This window comes from Scyliorhinus canicula, chromosome 7 (genome assembly GCF_902713615.1).
Source record: "Scyliorhinus canicula chromosome 7, sScyCan1.1, whole genome shotgun sequence".
Taxonomy (NCBI): Eukaryota; Metazoa; Chordata; class Chondrichthyes; order Carcharhiniformes; family Scyliorhinidae; genus Scyliorhinus; species Scyliorhinus canicula.
Window position 1 is genome coordinate 108,486,981 of NC_052152.1, and position 22,742 is coordinate 108,509,722.

The 22,742-nt window shown below is 48.6% G+C and overlaps 1 protein-coding gene across 1 annotated transcript in view; it reads right to left on the reverse strand.

Moving 5' to 3' along the window:
* rb1 (retinoblastoma 1) overlaps positions 1-22,742 on the reverse strand; it is a 477,115-nt gene that overhangs the window by 303,473 nt on the left and 150,900 nt on the right. The window contains exons 13-16 of the mRNA XM_038802634.1: positions 11,561-11,677; positions 11,403-11,459; positions 4,080-4,111; positions 3,905-3,987 (exon numbers count right to left, since the gene is read on the reverse strand). Coding sequence (XP_038658562.1) covers positions 3,905-3,987; positions 4,080-4,111; positions 11,403-11,459; positions 11,561-11,677 — 289 coding nt within the window. The remainder of the gene's footprint in view (positions 1-3,904; positions 3,988-4,079; positions 4,112-11,402; positions 11,460-11,560; positions 11,678-22,742) is intronic.

The following is a 22,742-nucleotide window of genomic DNA, read 5'->3' on the forward strand; positions in this document are numbered from 1 at the left end:
GCTATGGCTAGTCGGCGGGGGAGGGGGGCGGGGTGCCCTCTGATCCGGCTGATCACCTGGAACATGAGGGGGCTGAATGGGCCGGTTAAGCGGTCTCGGGTATTTTCTCATTTGAAGGGGCTGAAGGCGGACGTGGCTATGCTCCAGGAGACCCACTTGAAGGTGGCGGACCAGGTTCGTCTGAGGAAGGGGTGGGCGGGGCAGGTTTTCCACTCAGGATTAGATGCAAAGAACCGGGGGGGTGGCGATTCTGGTGGGGAAGAGGGTGGCGTTCGAGGCGTCTGAGGTGGTGGCGGACAAGGAGGGCAGATTTGTTTTGGTGAAGGGTAGGCTGCAGGGAGAGAAGGTGGTGCTGGTAAACGTGTATGCCCCGAATTGGGATGACGCTGGCGTTATGAGGCGTATGTTGGGCCGCATTCCGGACCTGGAGGCAGGGGGCCTGATCATTGGGGTAGACTTTAACACGGTGCTGGATCCCCCACTAGACCGGTCCAGTTTAAGGACGGGTAGGAGGCCGGCGGCGGCCAAGGTGCTGAGGGGGTTTATGGACCAGATGGGAGGGGTGGATCCCTGGAGGTTTGGGAGGCCGAGGGCGAGGAGTACTCCTTTTTCTCCCATGTGCATAGGGTTTACTCCCGAATAGATTTTTTCGTCCTGAGCAGGGGATTGATCCCGAGGGTGGAGGATGCCGAGTATTCGGCCATAGCAATTTCAGACCATGCTCCGCACTGGGTCGATCTGGAGATGGGGGAGGTGCGGGACCAGCGCCCGCTGTGGCGTCTGGGCGTGGGGTTGCTGGCTGATGAGGAGGTGTGTAGGAGGGTCCGGGGAAGTATTGAGGGGTATCTTGAGACCAACGATACAGGGGAGGTCCGGGTGGGGATGGTTTGGGAGGCTCTTAAGGCAGTGATCCGGGGGGAGCTGATTTCCATCCGGGCCCGGAGGGAGAGGGAGAGACTGGTGGGGGAGCTCCTAGATGTGGATAGGAGGTACGCGGAAGCCCCGGAGGAGGGATTGTTGGGAGAACGGCGTAGCTTGTAGGCCAAGTTCGACTTGCTGACCACCAGAAAGGCGGAGACACAGTGGAGGAAGGCGCAAGGCGCGGTTTATGAGTATGGGGAGAAGGCAAGCCGGATGCTGGCGCATCACCTGGTGGGCCCCCTGTTGGTGCGAGCCTTCAATGAGGCATGGGAGGAGGGGGGCTTTGCCCCCGACGATGTCACGGGCGCTGATTTCTTTGATCCTGAAGCGGGATAAGGACCCCCTGCAGTGTGGATCATACAGGCCAATCTCGCTCCTCAATGTGGATGCTAAGTTGCTGGCGAAGACACTGGCCACCAGGATAGAGGACTGTGTGCCAGGGGTGATACACGAGGATCAGACAGGATTTGTCAAGGGAAGACAGCTTAACATGAATGTGCGGAGATTGTTAAATGTTATTATGATGCCGGCGGTTGAGGGGGAGGCAGAGATAGTGGTGGCGCTAGATGCTGAGAAGGCGTTTGATCGAGTTGAGGGGGGGTACCTGTAGGAGGTGCTGGAGCGGTTTGGATTTGGGGAGGGGTTCATCAAATGGGTGAGTTGCTTTATGAGGCCCCGATGGCGAGTGTAGCTACTAATGGAAGGAGATCCGCGTACTTCAGGCTCTACCGTGGGACCAGGCAGGGGTGCCCCCGTCCCCCTTGCTTTTTGCACTGGCAATTGAACCTCTGGCTATGGCGTTGAGGGAGTCGGGGAGGTGGAGGGGTCTGGTGCGGGGTGGGGAGGAACATCGGGTATCGCTGTATGCGGACGACCTGCTGCTGTATGTGGCGGACCCAGAGGGGGGAATGCCGGGGGTGATGGAGCTGTTGGCTGAGTTTGGGGGCTTCTCGGGCTATAAGCTGAATCTGGGCAAGAGCGAGGTATTTGTAGTGCACCCGGGTGATCAGGAGGAGGGAATTGGGAGGCTCCCGTTTAAGAGGGCAGTGAAGAGTTTTAGGTACCTGGGGGTGCAGGTGGCCAGGAGTTGGGGGACTCTCCACAAGCTTAATTTTACCAGGCTAGTGGAGCAGATGGAGGAGGAATTTAAAAGGTGGGACATGGTGCCGCTATCGCTGGCGGGTAGAGTACAGTCCGTCAAAATGACGGTGCTCCCGAGGTTCTTGTTCCTTTTTCAGTGTTTGCCCATCTTTATCCCTAGGGTCTTTTTCAGGAGGGTGACTAGCAGCATCATGAGCTTTGTTTGGGCGCATGGGACCCCGAGATGAAGAGGGTCTTCTTGGAGCGGGGTAGAGATGGTGGGGGGCTGGCGTTACCCAATCTCTCGGGGTATTATTGGGCGTCCAATGTGTCGATGGTGCGCAAGTGGGTGATGGAGGGGGAGGGGGCAGCATGGAAAATGTTGGAGATGGCGTCCTGTGGAGGCACAAGCCTGGGGGCCCTGGTAACGGCGCCGTTGCCGCTCCCTCCTACGAGGTATACCACGAGTCCGGTGGTGGCGGCTACCCTCAAGATTTGGGGGGCAGTGGAGGTGACATAGCGGGGAAGTGGGGGGCTCGATGGAGGCTCCACTAAGGGGGAACCATCGGTTCATCCCGGGGAACATTGATGGGGGGTTCCAGAGTTGGCACAGAGCGGGCATCAGAAAGCTGAGGGACCTGTTCATTGATGGGAGGTTTGCGAGCCTGGGAGAGTTGGAGGAGAAATTTGAGCTCCCCTCGGGGAACATGTTCAGGTACCTGCAGGTAAAGGCGTTTGCTAGGCGGCAGGTGGAGGGATTCCCTTTGCTTCCCGCGAGGGGGGTGAGGGACAGGGTGCTTTCGGGGGTCTGTGTCGGGGATGGGAAGATATCTGATATCTACAAGGTAATGCAGGAGGTGGAGGAGGCGTCAGTAGAGGAGCTAACGGCTAAGTGGGAGGGGGAACTGGGGGAGCAGATCGAGGATGGGACATGGGCGGATGCCCTGGAGAGGGTTAACTCTTCCTCCTCATGTGCGCGGCTTAGCCTCATCCAATTCAAGGTCCTGCACCGGGCCCACATGTCCGGGACTAGGATGAGTAGGTTCTTTGGGGGCTAAGACAGGTGTGTCAGGTGTTCGGGGAGTCCAGCGAACCATGCCCATATGTTCTGGGCATGCCCGGCACTGGAGGAGTTCTGGAAGGGGGTGGCGAGGACGGTGTCGAGGGTGGTAGGATCCAGGGTCAAGCCAGGCTGGGGACTCGCAATTTTTGGGGTTGCGGTGGAGCCGGGAGTGCAGGAGGCGAGAGAGGCTGGTGTTTTGGCCTTTGCGTCCCTAGTAGCCCGGCGGAGGATCTTGCAACAGTGGAAGGATGCGAGACCCCCAAGCGTGGAGACCTGGATCAATGACATGGCGGGTTTCATTAAGCTGGAGAAGGTCAAATTTGCCGAGAGGATCGGTACAAGGGTTCTTTAGACGGTGGCAGTCTTTCCTCGACATTCTGGCTCAGCGATAGGGAACTGGGTCAGCAGCAGCAGCAACCCGGGGGAGAGGGGGAGAAGGGGGGGGGAGGGGGGGGGGCGTTGACTATGCTTATTTAATTTTAATTTATTTTTAAATTCTCTTGTTGTTTACTGGGTTTGGGGGGGTGGGGGGGTTCGATATATGCGTTGCTACGGTCTTGGGGGTGTTATGCTTATTATGTTGTTTTATTGTTGCTTGTTACTGTTTGTTGTTCTATACTTTGCAAAAAAAATTTCAATAAAAATTATTTTTTTTTAAAAAGAGACAAAACAAACAGTTTTAATAAAAGGTAGCAAGATCTATCAAACCTAGGCAACACCAGCCATGTCTTCTGAACTGAAAATTGTGAGTTAAGAAATGGGAATTAAAATGTACTGCAGTAAAATTGAAGAGATTATGACAAAATATTTAATATTTAAGGACCCATTTCATGTACTTACAAGTAGTACCATATGTGGTCATGACAACCTCCACAGCACAGGCAAGTAGAGATCCATGAAAGGTAGCATCGTTCAACAACTTGCTGCAAAGAGTGGAAAAGATCATTTAAATGTATATTTATATAAAACTATAAATTGTTTTCAAGTTTTCTGAAGAAAATATAAGTAAATTTACCTAAAATTATGGACAGAGAGACGTTCTTCTTCCTGCAAATAAAATACACGCCAGAGATTAAACAAAATAATGCAGACAACATAGCTTTCCAAAAGCATCAATAAAGCAATTGTTCCCAAGGAAATGTAGGAGAATCAAACAGTGTAGAACTGGATGCAAAGATTGAAAGTTCATACAAAGCAGTACTGATCTTGCTTCAGTTGGCAACTTCATCCCATCAATTTCATTTGCATATTTGTTGGATCTCTAAATTGCAGTTGGTCCCACAACTCGGCTGTCACTCTGGAGCATTAAGCAGAATTACTCTTCAGTGGCATAATTTAGATGAGATGAAGTTATGACTATGTGACGAAGGGTGAAATGGCTCACATATTATCCCACCCCTCATTTGAACATAACAGGGTTTTTTTTTATTTTGAACAATTGAGAGATGATGTGGTTTGCCAGTTCTGCAAGTATCCCACTACTTACATGCTGAGGTTGTAGAGAATTACACAGACAGATTTTCTTAGGTTAAACAAAGAACAAGTTAACTTTATTGAAATTATTCACTAGCTTAAAAAAGAAAAACACCATATCATTCATATAGTCACACATTCTTCTGGGCCTACTCACACATAAATAGAGTAGAGAATAGGCTTATAAGGATTTTACAGTCTATTGATGAAATAAATGGACAAAGAACTAAGAACAAAGAAAAGTACAGCACTGGAACAGGCCCTTCGGCCCTCCAAGCCCGTGCCAACCATGCTGCCCGTCTAAACTAAAATCTTCTACACTTCCGGGGTCCGTATCCCTCTATTCCCATCCTATTTCTGAATTTGCCAAGTTGCCCCTTAAATGTCACTATCGTCCCTGCTTCCACCACCTCCTCCGGCAGCGAGTTCCAGGCACCCACTACCTTCTGTGTAAAAAAACTTACCTCGTACATCTCCTCTAAACCTTGTCCCTCGCACCTTAAACCTATGCCCCCTAGAATGCGAAGTTAAAGTGCCGTCTCAGCTGATTCCATGTTTTAATTGATGGTTCCACCACCTAACTGATCATACACTTCCCTGCGGAGAACGGCAATGGAGCCGTTACATGAATCCTCCAGCCGACCCTATACACCAACCCCCTCCCCCACCCCATTGTTGCATCTTTTCAATATTTGCCATCCAATAGTCAAATTCGGGAGCGCTCCCCCCCCCCCCCCCAACCCTCTGTGACCCGAACATGCACAGGAGATTGGCGACTAGGGGCTTTTCACAGTAACTGCATTGCAGTGTAAATGTAATCCTACTTGTGACAATAATAAAGATCACTATAACTATAATTGGCGGCACAGTAAATAACAAGGAGGAAAGCCCCAGGCCACAGAAACACAGGAAACATTTCAGAAAAATTAGCAAAGTCTTTGTGTTGTGTGAATAGTCAGGAGCTGGGGGTGACTGTCTTCATTCCAACTTTGCGGCATGCAATATTGTGTTTTGCAGGATCTTGGCTTGTCTGAGCTGTTTCATTTTTTTTTAAAAATTGTATAGGGTTCCAGTTTAAAATATACCAGTGAAAAATAATCAGAATTCATATCTTCAAAAGCACATCCTCGAGGCAAAGAGTCCCTGACACTATTTGAAGATAATTAGGGCTTCTGTCAAAAGTTCTGGATAACAGTCTTCCCTCAACAATACCGAAGAAACATATTATTGCCCTCTATAGTTGGTTGCCCAGTCCATTGTTCTGGGCAAACTGGTTAGCCTCCTCCAGGGCAACAAAGTAGTGTTCTTTGCCCTGATACGTGACCCATAGATTGGCGGGCTAGAACATGCCAAACCACACCACAGTTTTGTACAGTGTGGATTTGGCACCGTTGAATTCAGCCCAGTGTCGACCAGGTCTGCACCAATGTCCTTGGACAAGCGGATGGAATGTCCATCCCACTTTTATGCTCTTCAGTCACCTCAGCATCTGCTCCTTACCCTGGTGCTGGTGGAACCTCACGATTATCGCCCGCAGTGGTTCTCTGGCCCTGGTCGCTACCAAAGCAGCCTGTGGGTGTGGTCTATCTCCGGGGGCTTAGCAAAGCCCCCCTTCCTGACCAGCTTCTCAAGCATCCCTGCAATGTATAATGTGGAGTTTTTCCCCTCCACTCCCTCCGGCAGCCCCACAATAGTCAAGTTTTGCCAACATGATCGGGTTCTTCAATCCTTTCTGTGTCTTGACCAGCCTCGCTGCCTCGAGTGCCGCAATCCGGTCCCCTTGGTCTATGGTGGCATTTTGGAGGTCCCATGTCATCGTCTCCTGGGCCTCCAGCCTCTGCTCCATATTGTCCATTGCCTCCCTCATGGTGGCCCTCGCAGCCTCCACTGCCACCTCAACAGCTGCCATGAGGTCCTTTTTCATCTCCTCGCTATGTTTCTGGATTTCTGAAGTGATGAAGCCCATCATTCTGTCCATCAGCACGTGGGTCTGCTCTGGGAACTCTGCACAGTTGACCTTCGCTGGTTCTGTGCCTCCACACATGTTTCCCTGTTCCAAGGTTGAGATTTCCCTCCTCTCATCTCTACTGGCTTTTCGGTTGGGCGGATGATTTTCTATCCTGACTGGCAGTGCGGTCAGTGGGGGTTGATTTTGGGGAGGGGGGGCGGGATTTCCTGTACATCTGGTGTCCGGTTGTTGGGGTTAAAAGGCCTTCGTCTATGTTTTTAGACGAGAGCCACTTCACGTGCTACCGCTCAGCTCATGGCTACCACCAAAAGTCTCCCAGGGGAACTTCTAAGTGGTGATGTTCCCTCGTGGTTGCTGTCCTGGTTCCTCTAGGTGAGCGCGAATATGGGAGGTACTTTCGAAGGAGACTTGGGGAGTTGCTGTAATGCATTTTGCCATGGTGTACATTGCTGTGATTGCACAGCAGTGGTGGAAGGAGTAACTGTTTACGGTAGTGGATGGGTGCTGATCAAACAGGCTGCTTTGTCCTTGATGGTGTCAAGCTTCGAGCTTTGTTGCAGCTGAACTCATCCAGTCAAGTGCAGAGTATTCCATCACTCGTGACTTGTGCTTTATAGATTGTGAACAGGCTTTGGGGAGTTCGAAGGTTGGGTTGAGAATATGCAGTATTCCATGTGTACTCTCAACAATACTCTGTATAGTAATAGCAAGACTTGCCTACTTTTAAACTACATTCCTCATTTGCCTTCTTCAATGCTCACTGTATCTGCATCCAAACTTTTTGTGATTCATGTACAAGGACATCCAGATTATTTTACGACGGCATTCTGTAATTTAGCTCCATTTAAATAATACTCCACTTTTCTATTCCTCTTGCCAAAGCAGATAACCTCATGATTTTCCCACCTTAAACTCCATCTGCCAAAGTTCTGCCCATCCACATAAGCTTTCTAAATCCTTTGTATTGTGTCCTCTTTTCAACTTGATTTCTCACCTACATTTCACAGAAATTCATAGAATTTACAGTGCAGAAGGAGGCCATTCAGCCCATCGATTCTGCACCGGCTCTTGGAAAGAGCACCCTACCAAAGGTCAACACCTCCACCCTATCCCATAACCCAGTAACCCCACCCAACACTAAGGGCAATTTTGGACACTAAGGGCAATTTATCATGGCCAATCCACCTAACCGGCACATCTTTGGACTGTGGGAGGAAACTGGAGCACCCAGAGGAAACTCACGCACACACGGGGAGGATGTGCAGACTCCGCACAGACAGTGACCCAAGCCGGAATCTGTATCCCATTTGTATCTTCAGAAACTTTGGCTACAATAAACTTGGTCCTTTCAGCCAAGTCGTTAACATAGATCATAAATAGTTGAGACTCCCGCACTGATCCCTGTGGCAATTCGCTAGTTTCAGCCTGCCAACCTGATAATGACCCATTTCCCCAACTCTCTGTTTCTGTTCATTAGCCAAGCCTCTATCCATGCTAATATATTACCCCTCACCTTAAAACTTTTATCTTGTGTCTTAACCTTTTATCAAGGCCTTTTATTAAAACCCCTTTAGAAATCCAAATACATTACATCTGCTGGTTTCCCTTTTATCCATGTTGCTGGTTATATGCTCAAAGAATCTGACAAACATTATTTCCTTTTCATAAAACCATCTTTTTAAAAATAAATATTTTTATTCTCTTCCTTTTTCACAATTTTTCTCCCGAATTTACACCCAACAACAATCAATAACCAACAACAAATATCTCAAACCCCATAACGGTAACAACGATCCCATCCTCCCACCATGCCCAGACATCAGCCCACATGTTAACATAAACAAATGACAAAGAAAAAAAAGGAATCAGTGATTACCCATAGCCATCTTCAACACACACAGCCCCCCTCCGCCCGCACCCCACCCACCCTTCCCCGCCCCCCCCTAACTAATGTTCGATGTTATCCAGTTCTTGAAAGTGCATAATAAATAGTGCCCATGACTTGCAGAACCCCTGCGAGCTTCCCCTCAGTTCGAACTTAACCTTTTCAAGGGTCATGTATTCCAACAGGTCCCCTCGCCACGCCAGGGCACAGGGTTGAGAGGCCGCTCTCCATCCCAGCAGGATCCGCCTTCGGGCGATCAACGAGGCGAAGGCTATGATATCTGCCTCCGTACCCTAAACACCTCCTTCCAGTACTCCCCAAGCTTTGGACAGGACCAAAACATATGAACTTGATTAGCTCCCCCCCCCACCCCCGCAACGTTCACACACATCTTCTACCCCTTCAAAGAATCGGCTCATCCTTGCCTTCATGAGGTGTTCCCTGTACACCACCTTCAGCTGTATCAGCCCCAACCTCACACACGAGGTGGAGGCATTCACTCTCCGGAGCACCTCACACCAGACCCCCTCCTCTATAACCTCTCACAATTCTTCCTCCCACTTCGCTTTGATCCCCTCCAGTGGTGCCTTATCCTTTTCCAACATAGCTCCGTATACCACTGACACTGTCCCCTTCTCCAGTCTACTTGCCGCCAGCACCTCCTCCAACAACATGGAGGCCAGTTCCTCCGGGAAACTCTGTATCTCCTTCCTGGCAAAGACCCGAACCTGCATATACCTAAACACTTCTCCCTGCTCCAGCCCATACTTCGCTTCCAGCTCCCTCAATCCTGCAAATCGACCCCAAGGAAACAAATCTTTTAAAGTCTTAATTCCCTACTCTTCCCATTTCCGAAAGCTTCCGTCCCACCTCCCTGGCTCAAATCTGTGGTTCTCCCGGATCGGCATTTCCCTTGACCCTGCCCCCAACCTGAAGTGTTGGCGAAACTGCCTCCAGATTTTCAATGAAGCTATTATTACAGGACTCCCTGAGTATTTCCCCAGAGCTATCGGGAGCGGGGCCGTTGCTAGTGCCTTCAGCCCCGACCCCCTGCATGAACTCTCCTCCATTCTGACCCACTGGGAATCAACCCCCCTGACCCAGCTCCGCACCTTCTCCACATTCGCCGCCCAGTAGTGGTACATCAGGTTTGGGAGACCCAAACCCCCTGCCTGCCTTCCCCTCTGCAGCAGCACCTTCCTCACTCTGGCCACCTTCCCTCCCCATATAAACGAGGTAATCCTCCCCTCAATCTCCCTGAAAAAGGACTTTGGCAGGAAAATCGGTAGGCATTGAAAAATAAACAGAAATCACGGCAACACATTCATTTTAACCGCCTGCACCCAACCCGCCAGTGACAGAGGGAGACGATCCCACCTCGCCAGGTCAGCTTTCACTCTCCCCACCAAACTAGTGATGTTGTATCTGCGAAGCCTTCCCCACTCCCAGGCAACCTGATTCCCCAAATACCTAAAGCGAGTCCCTGCCCTACGGAATGGCAGCCCCACCACCCCTGCCCCCACCCCCGGTTGAGACACCACGAAATACTCATTCTTGTCCAAGTTCAGCTTGTACCCAGAGAAAGACCCAAATACCTGCAGCAACTCCAATATTCCTCCTATTGACGCACTCGGCTCCAACACATGCAGCAGCAAGTCGTCGGCATACAAGGACACCCTATGCTTTATCCCCCCCTCACTATTCCTTTCCATGCTCTCGAACTTCTTAATGCAATGGCCAACGGCTCTCATAAAACCATCTTGACTCTGCTTGATTGTGTTATGATTTATGAACTGTCCTGCTAACTACATCCTCATGATGAAATCCAACAATTTTTTCATGACAGATGCTAGGCTAACTGGCCACGACTCTGACCCGTGGAAAGCTTCTATTCCATCTGTCACCCCTGATTATCTAGATTCCCTTTGACTTCAATTTTGCTTGGGCTCTTTGATGTCAAATTCAGCCTTGCTGTCAAGGGAAGTCGCTTTTAAATCAGTTGAATTCATCTCTATCCATATTTGGCCTAAGGCAATAATGAGGGCTGGAGCAGAGTGGTCTTGGTAGAACCCAAATAGAACATCGTGAGCAGGTTAATTTTGAGTGAGTGACACTTGATAGTACTGATGGCAACACCTTACACCACTTTGCTGATGATTCAGAGTAAATTGATGGGTAATTGGCCAGATTAGATCTGTCCTGCTTTTTGTGGGCAGGATAAACCTGGGCAGACCCACAATGTTAGGTAAAATGCCAGTATGGTAACCACACTGAAACAGAATGGCTAGGTACAGCCAGGATGTTGTAAAGACCCACAGTCCTTACTGTATCCTATGCCTTCAGTTGAATATGGCTGTCACAAGGAATGAATTGAATTGTCTCATGTTGCTGTGGAACTCAGGAGGAAGCACAGACGGATCATACACTTGGGACTACTGACTAAAATAGTGCTTCCTAATTCTACATTATTATACCAAGAACCAGCATGGTTATCGGATTTCCTAGAATTTTGAAGGTACTGTTGTCCCTGAGTAGCCTAAACACTGAATAAAATTTTCTTTTAGGTATAAGTTGAAGAATCAGTATTGTAAAGCATTTTCCTTCACATATGACCTCCCCCAGATCTCTCTGCCCATCTAGCTAAGTCTCCAGTTCTTCCTCGAGGACATAGCATAAATGCGACAAATGGTATTTATCTTCCTCAAAGGTCCATGTCCAAGTATGAACCTGAACTTTAGATGCTTTCCCTTTTGAAAAGTGGAACAATGTGCCATATCACACAAATCTTGCCACACCCAAGTGATGGGAGTCCAATGTCATTAAATTAATATCAAACATTTCACAACCAATTTAAGGAAAGATAAATTCAAATAAGATAACACTGAAAATCATTGCATGAAGTTAGAGCTTCATAGAACTTTTCCACATTTATAGTATACATATTATTTTATCTAATCTCTTTCAGATCCTTCCTTTAAGAAAATCCTGACTGTGCAGCAATTGTAACTTACCGATTTCAACATGGATTCCATAACCCTGTAGTATAAACGCACGCCAAGTTTATATCTCTGAAGAAGAAAAAGTGTCCAGAGCAAGAAATTATTCCATTGCAATACATCAGGTAAATAATCATGATATTCTGAAAGCAAGCCAAATAATCCATTAATACCTGAGAGCCAATCTCCACCCATCCTTCTCCCACTGCCTGAGCAAAGTTTTCCCGAAACCTCTGGCCTAGATATTCCACTCTATTAGTAATGCCATTCGTAGGGTTCACTGTACAATTCTGCAAGAGTAAAAAGATGTTCAAACTAACATTCCTACAATGGGAAAAGACAACATAGTCTTGAAAACATGAGCTTTTCATATCTACACTGATTTAAAGCAATAAGAGAAAGACCAAACAGAAACCACCACAGCCTCTCAAGATATGTAAATCAGACTAATTGTTCTCTCCATTGGAGAGAATAACCTGAATATAAGTGCCAAGGAAAGAATATTAACAATCCTTCAAAACTATCAGAAAGTCGACATCCGGTGGAAGGCACGTAGGGGGTGGTCACACATTTGGTGGCTCTCGCTGGATTTCTTTGGTCCTTCCCCACCCAATTTGTGTGTTTTTAAAAAATAAATTGAGAGAACCCAATTCATTTTTTCCAATCAAGGGACAATTTTAGCGTGGCCAATCCACCCACCCTGCACACCTTTGGGTTGTGGGGGCAAAACCCACGCAAATACAGGGAGAATGTGCAAACTCCACACGGACAGTGACCCAGAGCCAGGATCAAACCTGGGACCTCGGCAAACAGCAAAAGGCCCTTCAGCCCACCAAGCCTGTACTGGTCCAGATTCCTTATTTAGCCCGATTACTTATTGCCCAAATGATCTGTATCCCTCCATTCCCCGCCCGTTCATGTGTCTATCAAGATACATCTTAGACATTGCTATCATGCCTGCCTCCACCACCTCCACTGACAATGTGTTCCAGGCACCCACCACAATTTGCGTGACAAACGTTCCCCGCACATCTCCCCTAAATTTTCCCCTCTCACCTTGAACCTGTGCCCCTTTGTGATTGAATCTTCCACCCTGGTAAAAAGATTCTGACTATCCCCCCTGTTTATTCCTCTCGTAATTTTGTAGACCTCAACCAGGTCACCCCTCAGCCTCCGTCTTTTCAACGAAAACAAGCCGGGTTTATTCAACCTCTCCTCATAACACCCTCCAGACCAGGCAACACCCTGGTAAACCTTCGTTGCACTCTCTTCAAAGCATTCACATCCTCTGGTAGTGTGGCGACCAGAACTATACACAATATTCCAAATGTGGCCGAACTAAAGTTTTATACAACTGTAACATGACCTGCTAACTCTTGTACACAATGCCCCAGCCGATGAAGGCAAGCATGCCATATGCCTTCTTGACCACCTTATCCACCTACATTGCCACTTTCATGGAACTATGGACCTGAACGCCCAGATCCCTGTGCATGTCAATGCTCCTAAGGGTTCTGCCATTTACTGTATAATTCACATCTGAATTTGATCTTCCAAAATGTATCACCTCGCGTTTGTCCGGATTGAACTCCATCTGCCATTTCTCTGCTCAACTCTCCAATCGATCTATTTTCTGCTGTATTCTCTGACAGTCCCCTTCACTATCTGCAACGCCACCTATCTTAGTGTCATCTGGAAACTTGCAAATCAGACCATTTACATTTTCCTCCAGATCATTTATGTACATTACAAACAACAGTGGTCCCAGCACTGATCCCTGTCGAACACTACTAGTTACAGATCTCCATTCTGCAAAACTCCCTTCCACTGTTATTCTGTCTCCGGTTGCCAAGCCAGTTCTTTATCCATCTAGCTAGCACACCCCGAATCCAATACGACTTTATCTTTTGTACCAGTCTGCCATGAGAGACCTTGTCAAACGCCTTACTAAAGTCCATGTGGATGATATCCGCAACCTTTCCCTCATCAATTAATTTTGTCACCTCCTCAAAAAAATCTTATCAAGTTGGTTAGATAAGACCTTCCCCGCACAAAACCACGTTGCCTATCACTACCAAGTGTTGCTCAATTTATTTATCTTGGAGAACCACAATCCTTTCCCTTATATCGATCAAATCACCACACAACCAGTTAGTTAGTTGATAAGATGGTTTATTTACATACACAAGAGTTATCTCAACATGCAAACGCAATATCTACTACAAGTTAAACTACACATATCAGCTACAATAACCCATACTTAACTTCAGGGCGACAGGCACTGTGTAAATGGATAAAGACCTTTATCTGGATTTCACTTGGCTGGTTTGAAGAAAGTGACTCTGTCTCATAAGAACATAAGAACTAGGAGCAGGAGTAGGTCATCTGGCCCCTCGAGCCTGCTCCACCATTAAATGAGATCATGGCTGATCTTTTGTGGGCTCAGCTCCACTTTCCGGCCTGAACACCATAACCCTTAATCCATTTATTCTTCAAAAAACTATCTATCTTTACCTTAAAAACATTTAATGAAGGAGCCTCAACTGCTTCAATGGGCAAGATATTCCATAGACTCACAACCCTTTGGGTGAAGAGGTTCCTCCTAAACTCAGTCCTAAATCTACTTCCCCTTATTTTGAGGCTATGCCCCCTAGTTCTGCTTTCACCGGCCAGTGGAAACAACCTGCCCGCATCTATCCTATCTACTCCCTTCATAATTTTATATGTTTCTTGTAATGACCTCCAATTAGCATTATTGGTTGGCCAATTGGAGTATGAGCTCCCTCAATGATAGCTCATTGAGGGGGCCCATATAAGCACCTGTGTAGGCTTTGTGAAGCAGTCTTAAGTTGACTGGAATGCTAGCAGCACTGTTTGGAGCTGCTCTTGTACCTAGTTATTGGAAATAAATATTGGTGTGGTGACGGGACTCCTGCCTCCTATGGATTACTACATTTCTATAAGATCCCCCCTTATCCTTCTAAATTCCAACGAGTACAGTCCCAGTCTACTCAACCTCTCCTCGTAATCCAACCCCTTCAGGTCTGGGATTAACCTAGTGAATCTCCTCTACACACCCTCCAGTGCCAGTACGTCCTTTCTCAAGTAAGGAGACCAAAACTGAACTAGGGGATTTTCACAGTAACTTCATTGAAGCCTACTCGTGACAATAAGCGATTTTCATTTTTCAAAACTGAACACAATACTCCAGATGTGACCTCACTAACACCTTATACAATTGCAGCTTATCTCCCTAGTCATAAACTCCATCCCTCTAGCAATGAAGGACAAAATTCCATTCGCCTTCTTAATCACCTGTTGCACCTGTAAACCGACTTTCTGTGACTCATGCACTAGCACCCAGATCTCTCTGCACAGCAACATGCTTTCATATTTTATCATTTAAATAATAATCCCATTTGCTGTCATTCCTGCCAAAATGGATAACCTCACATTTGTCAACATTGTATTCCATCTGCCAGACCCTAGCCCATTCACTTAACCTATCCAAATCCCTCTGCAGACTTCCAGTATCCTCTGCACTTTTTGCTTTATCACTTATCTTAGTGTCATCTGCAAACTTGGACACATTGCCCTTGGTCCCCAACTCCAAATCATCTATGTAAATTGTGAACAATTGTGGGCTCAAGACGGATCCCTGAGTGACACCACTAGCTACTGACTGCCAACCAGAGAAACACCCATTAATCCCCACTATTTACTATCTATTAATTAACCAATCCTCTATCCATGCTACTACTTTACCCTTAGTGCCATGCATCTTTATCTTATGCAGCAACCTTTTGTGTGGCACCTTGTCAAAGGCTTTTTGGAAATCCAGATATACCACATCCATTGGCTCCCCGTTATCTACTGCACTGGTAATGTCCTCAAAAAATTCCACTAAATTAGTTAGGCACGACCTGCCCTTTATGAACCCATGCTGCGTCTGCCCAATGGAACAATTTCTATTCAGATGCCTCCCAATTTCCTCCTTGATGACAGATTCCAGCATCTTCCCTACAACTGAAGTTAAGCCCATCACTACCTCCTTAGGTGATAACAATCCTCTCAAGGTCCTCACCTGTTATAGCCTCATTTCTATCAGTCACTGGCATGTTATTTGTGTCTTCCACCGTGAAGACCGACCCAAAAAACCTGTTCAGTTCCTCAGCCATTTCCTCATCTCCCATTATTAAAACTCCCTTCTCATTCTCTAAAGGACCAATATTTACCTTAGCCACTCTTTTTTGTTTTATATATTTGTAGAAACTTTTACTGTCATAGAACATAGAACAGTACAGGCCCTTCGGCCCTCGATGTTGTGCCGAGCAATGATCACCCTACTCAAACCCACGTATCCACCCTATACCCGTAACCCAACAACCTCCCCCCCCCCCCCCCCCCCCCCTTAACCTTACTTTTTAGGACACTACGGGCAATTTAGCATGGCCAATCCACCTAACCCGCACATCTTTGGGCTGTGGGAGGAAACCGGAGCACCCGGAGGAAACCCACGCACACACGGGGAGGATGTGCAGACTCCGCACAGACAGTGACCCAGCCGGGAATCGAACCTGGGACCCTGGAGCTGTGAAGCATTTATGCTAACCACCATGCTACCGTGCTGAGAAAGTTTACAGAACACATGGCTGCGCCCTCTTTTATCCCCCTGGGGTTTCGCGCTCTTTGGGGCGGTCCTTAACCTTGGACCCAATAGTTCGACAGGGCTCTGATCATACTCTTCGATTTCGGACAATAAAGGGGCGGGTGCCTTGGTAGCTGGGCGAGTCCTTAGCGGTCACTGATCTTAGCAGTTGTGTTTTCTGAGTAAGGGGAGTGGCGCCGACCAGTCTGTGGCTGTACGGGTTGCTTGATTAGAGGTCTATTGTCCTGGGAAAATGGGCCATCGAAATGTAAACGAGCGGGGGTTTTGGTCAGGTCTGGTTACCTGTGTTTTAGATACACATAGGCTGGGTCTGAGTCCTGGGTTGACCATAATTCCTGTGGTCCTTTGCAGGTGGCCATCTTAGATGGCTACACAAGTCCATTTGCTTCCAAATGTGAATAAATCCTGTCCGTCAGTACCTTCTGCAACAGCTTCCCCACCACTGATGTCAGGCTCACCAGCCTATAATTACCTGGATTATCCCTGCTTCCTTTTTTAAACAAAGGGAGAGGGTCTTTACTATCCTCTCGAGGTGGACTGAGGTCACAGGGCACTAAGGAGGCCATGAGTGGGAGAACCGCTGAGGGCGATAGTGGTAAGGCTGCATCTTTTTCTCGACAAGGAAAGATTATGAAGTGGGTGAGGCAGATAAAGAAGTGCACATGGGAGGAGAACAAGCTGCATATTTATCAGGACCTGGAGGCCAGTTACAATCAGATCAAGGCTGCCCTCTCCAAGAAGGGGGTGAAGTTTGGGGTTCTGTACCCCATTCGTCTGTGGGTTACGCACCAGAACCAAGAGTTCTATCTTGACTCGTCAGACGAGACAAAAGACTTTATGAGAGACTATGGACTGGGAGGAGTATGAACTTTGGAATTGTGTTATGTATGGAATGTGGGCAAACAGGGTGGGTGGATTGGTGAACGTTACGGCGAGGGGAGCGGAGAGGGTGAGTGTGCCTTTTGTTTTTTCTCGTATGTTTGGGGGATGGGGATTGAAGGACGGACTGGGGAGAATGAGGGATAGCCATTGGACCCGGGCGGGGGTCACCATGCTAGCTGGTTGGACTCGTTAATGGAAGTGAATTGCGGGGTTGTCAGGAGGAGAGTGTAGGGGAGGGAGAATGGGTTGCTTCTTTGTTTGGTTAAGGGGGAGGAGGTGCGTGGGAAGATTGCTAATGTGGGTCTGGGTGGTGTGGCGCAGTGGGTAAGGGAGGGATGGCGGTGGACATTTTGGGGTGGACTCAGAAGAGTGCGAGATGCCGGCTTCGGGGAGTTGGCTAAAGAAGCGTTACGACTGATCAGCAGGGAAGGGGGGAGCGGGGAGCCCCGCCGACCTGATTGATCACATAGAATGTGAGGGAATTGAATGGGCCGGTGAAACGTTTTTTTTTATTTTTGCACACTTTAAAAAAATAAATGTTTTTTTATTTGGTTTTTGAACAAAGTATATTTACCGTTATGTACACAGAATAAGATATATATATATATATAGAAGAGAAGGGCACACAAAAACATACCAAAAAATGAAAAACAAAAATAAAAATAAAATTAAATAACTTAGGGTATTATGCCCCAGCTCAACAGCAGCAACTCTACAACTGGCAAAATTATTCACAACACATTAGTAGGCAACTGTTTGTGGGGGTGGGGGGAGGAGGGGGGCGGTAGATATACATTTGGGTGCCGGAGAAACAATTACAGTGGGCAATACTCAAATGGTTCTGGTGTTGGTGTTGTCACTTGTTTCTCCCGGACGGATCACCTCTGCTTCAGCCGTTCCTCCCGTCTTTCACCTGTATTCTCCTTGTTCTCTGTCCCTGTAGATGCCAAATTTGTAATCGTTTCCCGTGCCCTCCTTCCGGCTATCATTTCCCTGCCTCCCCCCCACCTCCCTGGTTCTCCTCTCTTTTTCCCTGTCTCTTCCCTCTTCCCCCCCGCTTCTGCCCCCTCCCCCCCTCCTGTGGTTCGCCTTTCTTTCCTCTTAGGTTTAGCAGCCCCCCCCCCCACCCCTCCTCCCGGTCTATCTCCCCCTCGCATGCTTTGGCTACCTTCCCCCGATTCTTGGCTACCTAGCTATTCTTCTGCTTGTTCGCTGGCCACAAACAGGTCCCGGAACAATTGAGTGAATGGCTCCCACGTTCTGTGCAAGCCGTCGTCTGACCCGCGGATGGCGAATTTGATTTGGAGAGATTCCGAGAGGTCGGACAGCCAATCTGCAGCTTTGAATGGAGCTGCTAACCACCAGACGAACAGAATTCTACGGTGGGCGATCAGGGAGGCAAAGGCAAGGGCGTCCTCCCTCCTACCCAGGAATAGATCTGGCTGGTCTGAAACCCCGAAGACCGCCACTTTCGGGCAAGGCTCCACCCTCATTTGAACCCCCACCTCCTTGGACATTGCTTCGAAGAAGGCTGTCCAGTACCCCGCAAGTCTGGGGCAAGACCATAACATGTGGGCATGGTTGGCCGGGCCACCTTGGCACCGTTCACATCTAACCTCCACCTCCGGGAAGAACCTACTCATACGGGTTCTTGTTAAGTGGGGTCTGTGTACCACTTTTAGCTGCGTCAGCCTGAGCCTTGCGCACGTGGAGGTGGAGTTGACCCTATGCAGTGCTTCGCTCCAGAGTCCCCACCCTATTTCAATCCCCAGGTCATCCTCCCATTTCTTTCTTGTTGCGTCCAGTACGGTATTGGCCCTTTCTACCAGTCGGTCATACATGTCGCTACAGTTTCCTTTATCTAGTATGCTTGCATCCAGTAACTATTCCAGTAATGTCTGTCGTGGACGTTGCGGGTACGTCCTTTGTAGGTTTTCCGGGCAAGATCCGAGCCTTTTACGAGCTGGGAAAAGGACTTTGAACTTTAAAGCAGTAAAAAAACAGCCATGTTTGGGGCTGCAGGACCTTGACTAAACTTCCCAGCAGCCTCAGCCCTGTGTGTGTGTTTAGAGAGGCAACTCTCGAAATCCACAAGCAGCAGAAACCCAGACAGGCCGGTGATTAGTTTATCTGCAAGATAAAGGAGTTTGTGACATCACCAGACTAGACCGGCAGAAGAACAATGCACCTGGGTTAGTTTCAATACAGGCGCTGATGGCCCTGGCCCAGAGGGAACAGAAGAACAATGCACCTGGGTTAGTTTCAATACAGGCGCTGATGGCCCTGGCCCAGAGGGAACAGAAGAACAATGCACCTGGGTTAGTTTCAATACAGGCGCTGATGGCCCTGGCCCAGAGGGAAGATAGAACCCATTTCCTTAATGGGATAGCATTCAGCAACCTCCGGAGGGACAATAGGGTGCAATCAATTACCTGATACCGAATATAACGATGTTAAGCCCACGTCTGCTTCAATGGGGGCTGAAGATCACAGTAGCAGATAAGGCCGTAGCCGTTGCAATCTACGAAACTGTTCGTTGGGAAAGGGGCGGAGGTGGCAGGAAACTCAAACTTGGTGTATAAAAAGGATGGTTAGACCGGCCAGCGCTCTCTTCCTTTTTGTCACTCTTCTCTCCTCGCTCCTGCTCATCATCATCGTGCTCCTGGTGCCTGCCTTTCATTTGTTCCAGCACGCAGCCTGAGATCCACTGAGCAGTTTAAGTTTGAACTTGGATTGTGAGTATCCTCTGGAAGTTCGCTAAGTTCCCAAGATTACTATAGTGGATGAGGCTTTTGGGGGAAAGGGGGTTGCACGCATCTATCATAGTTTTAAGACACTGCTAAAATTGTGTAAAGTAAGCTTTTACGTGGTGCCCGTTTAGTATTCCTTCCATAGTCATAGTTTTGTAGAGCATAAGGCATTTTGTGGTGTTTTCTAGCATTTGGTGATATTGACCTTGAACGTTTAATAATTACCTATATTTGGCTTTCAATTGGAGTCCGTTTTGAGTTTTCAATTCCTCACCAACGATCTCTGACCAAGTCACAATAGTAAATCTCCCTTACCATAATTCCGGTGTCTAGGACCGAGGGGTACCCTGGGCGCCTCGAAACCGCCCACTCAGGAAAGACTGCCAGATAAAGGTGGGCAGAGACTTTCCTTTCTTCTCTCTCCCGGGGGGGGGGGGGCGCTGCTCAAATGGAGTAGGCGCAAGGTGGTTGTGAGTCCACCGGTGAGAGAGAGAGGAGCACCCGGGCAGTGGTGGGGCTTGGACAAAGGGGTGTCAAGCCCAATATAAGCCCGTTGGGTGGAGTTAGAAAAAGGGGATCCCGCTACACCTTGTCTCCTTTCATAGGAAGTTTTTGAGTTGTAGATACCTTAGCTCGTTCCCCCTGGCTCGCTGGAACTTTTCTGTCAGTTCGTCCTGTGTTGCGATCCTACCGTCTGTGTATTGGTCCCTGTCAGTGTCCCTCCGTCCTGTCCCCACCTTTTGAAGGTGGTGTCAGTCAGCGCTGGTGTGAACCTATGGTTGTTGCAGATGGGAGCTCTGTCCGACATTTCGGTCAGGCCAAATTGCTGATGTAGTTGGTTCCAGGACTGGAGGGTGCCTATCACCACCGGGCTGCTGGAGTGTTTTTTGGGTGGGGATGGAAGTGCTGCCGGTGGCAAGGGCCCGGAGGGAGGTCCCCTTGCAGGAGGCCTCCTCTGCGCTCACCCACTCGGCTTCTGGCTCCTTGATCCATCCCCTTATTCCCTTGGCCGTCGCCGCCCAGTGGTAGAATTGTAGGTTTTGGAGGGCTAGCCCCCCCCATGGATTTTGTTTTTTGTAGGGTCTTCTTTGGGATCCTAGTATTCTCTCTCTCTCTTCTCTCTCTCTCCCCTCCCCCACCCCCCATACGAACGCCATGATTAATTTGTCTAGTGCTTTGAAAAAGGCCTTGGGGATGTATATCGGAATAGGTCTGAGTAGGAAGAGGAACCTGGGCAGTACGTTCATTTTGATCGTCCGGACTCTCCCCGCGAGGGAGAGTGGGAGTGTGTTCCATCTTTGCAGGTCCTTTTTTCCTTCCTCCATCAGACTGGTGAGGTTCCATTTGTGGATCCCTTTCCAGTCATGGGTTTTTTGGATCCCCATGTAGCGGAATTTGTGTCAGGCTTGTTTAAACGGCAGTCCCGTTAGTGCTGCCCCCCTTACTTGTGGGTGTACCGGGAAGATCTCGCTTTTGCTCATGTTGAGTTTGTAGCCCGAGAAGGCACCAAACTCTTTCAGGAGTGAGATGATTCCGTCCATGCTGCTTTGTGGGTCCAAAATGTAGAGGAGCAGGTCATCTGCATAGAGTGAGACTCTGTGCTCTCTGCCGCCCCTTCGGATCCCCCTCCAGCTTTTTGCTGCTCTGAGTGCAATTGCTAGTGGCTCGATTGCTAGAGCAAACAGCAGCGGGGACAGTGGGCAACCTTGTCAGGTGCCCCTGTGCAGCTGGAAGTATCGGGAGTTCGTGTTGTTGGTCCGTACGCTCGCCATGGGAGCGTTGTATAGGAGTTTTACCAGGAAGTGAACCCTGTTCCAAGCCCGAACCGCTCCAGTACCACTATTTCCATTTGACTCTGTCGAAGGCCTTTTCTGTGTCTAGGGAGACGATCACCTCTGGTACTCTCTCCCCGGAGGGGGTCATTATCATGTTCAGCAGGCGCCTAATGTTCGAGGTAAGCTGTCTACCTTCGACAAAGCCCGTCTGGTCCTCTGCGACCACCTCTGGTACGCAGTCTTCCAGCCATTTGTCTAGGATTGTGGCATCTGCGTTCAGCAGTGAGATGTGTCTGTATGACCCACAGTCCTTTGGGTCTTTATCTCTCTTAGATATCAGCAAGATTGAGGCCTGTGCTAGCGTGGGTGGCAGTGTGCCCCTAGCTAGCGAGCCTGTGAATGTCTCCCGCAGGTGCGGGGCCAGTGCTGTCGCAAATTTTTTGTCGAAGTCCGCCGGGAACCCGTCTTGTCCCGGCGCCTTCCCCGCCTGCATGGAACTAATGCGAACCATGATCTCTCCCAGTGCTAGTGGTGCTTCCAGGCCCCATTTTCTGCCCTCCCCCACGACTGGTATGTCCAGTCCATCAAGGAACCGTTTCAACCCGGACTCCTCCATTGGGGGCTCTGAGGTGTACAGCCCTTGGTAGAAGGCCTTGACGGTTTTGTTGATCTTTTCTGGTTCTGTTTCTAATGTGCCTCTGGTATTGTTTTTGCACACTTGAGGAGTTTGAAGACGAACATGGTGTTTCTTCAGGAGACGCACCTGAAGCTACAAGATAAGACGAGGTTGAGGAAGGGATGGTTGAGGAAGGGATGGTTGGGGCAGGTGTTCCACTCGGGGTTGGACATGAAGACAAGGGAGTTGGTGGTGCTGGTCAACAAGAAAGTGTCCTTTGAGGTTGGCAGTATTGTAATGGATCCTGGGGGCAGATACGTGATGGTTAGTGGGAACTGGAGAGCCTGTGGTTCTGGTGAACGTATATGCTCCAAATTGGGATGATTTGGATTTGGATTTTTGTTTATTGTCACGTGTACCGAGGTACAGTGAAAAGTATTTTTCTGCGAGCAACTCAACAGATCATTAAGTACATGAAAAGAAAAGCACAAGGTACACAATGTAACTACATAACACCGGCATTGGGTGAAGCATACAATCAGGTCAGTCATAAGAGGATCGTTTAGGAGTCTGGTAATAGCGGGGAAGAAGTTGTTTTGAGTCTGTTTGTGCGTGTTCTCATGCTTTTGTATCTCCTGCCCGATGGAAGAAGTTGGAAGAGTG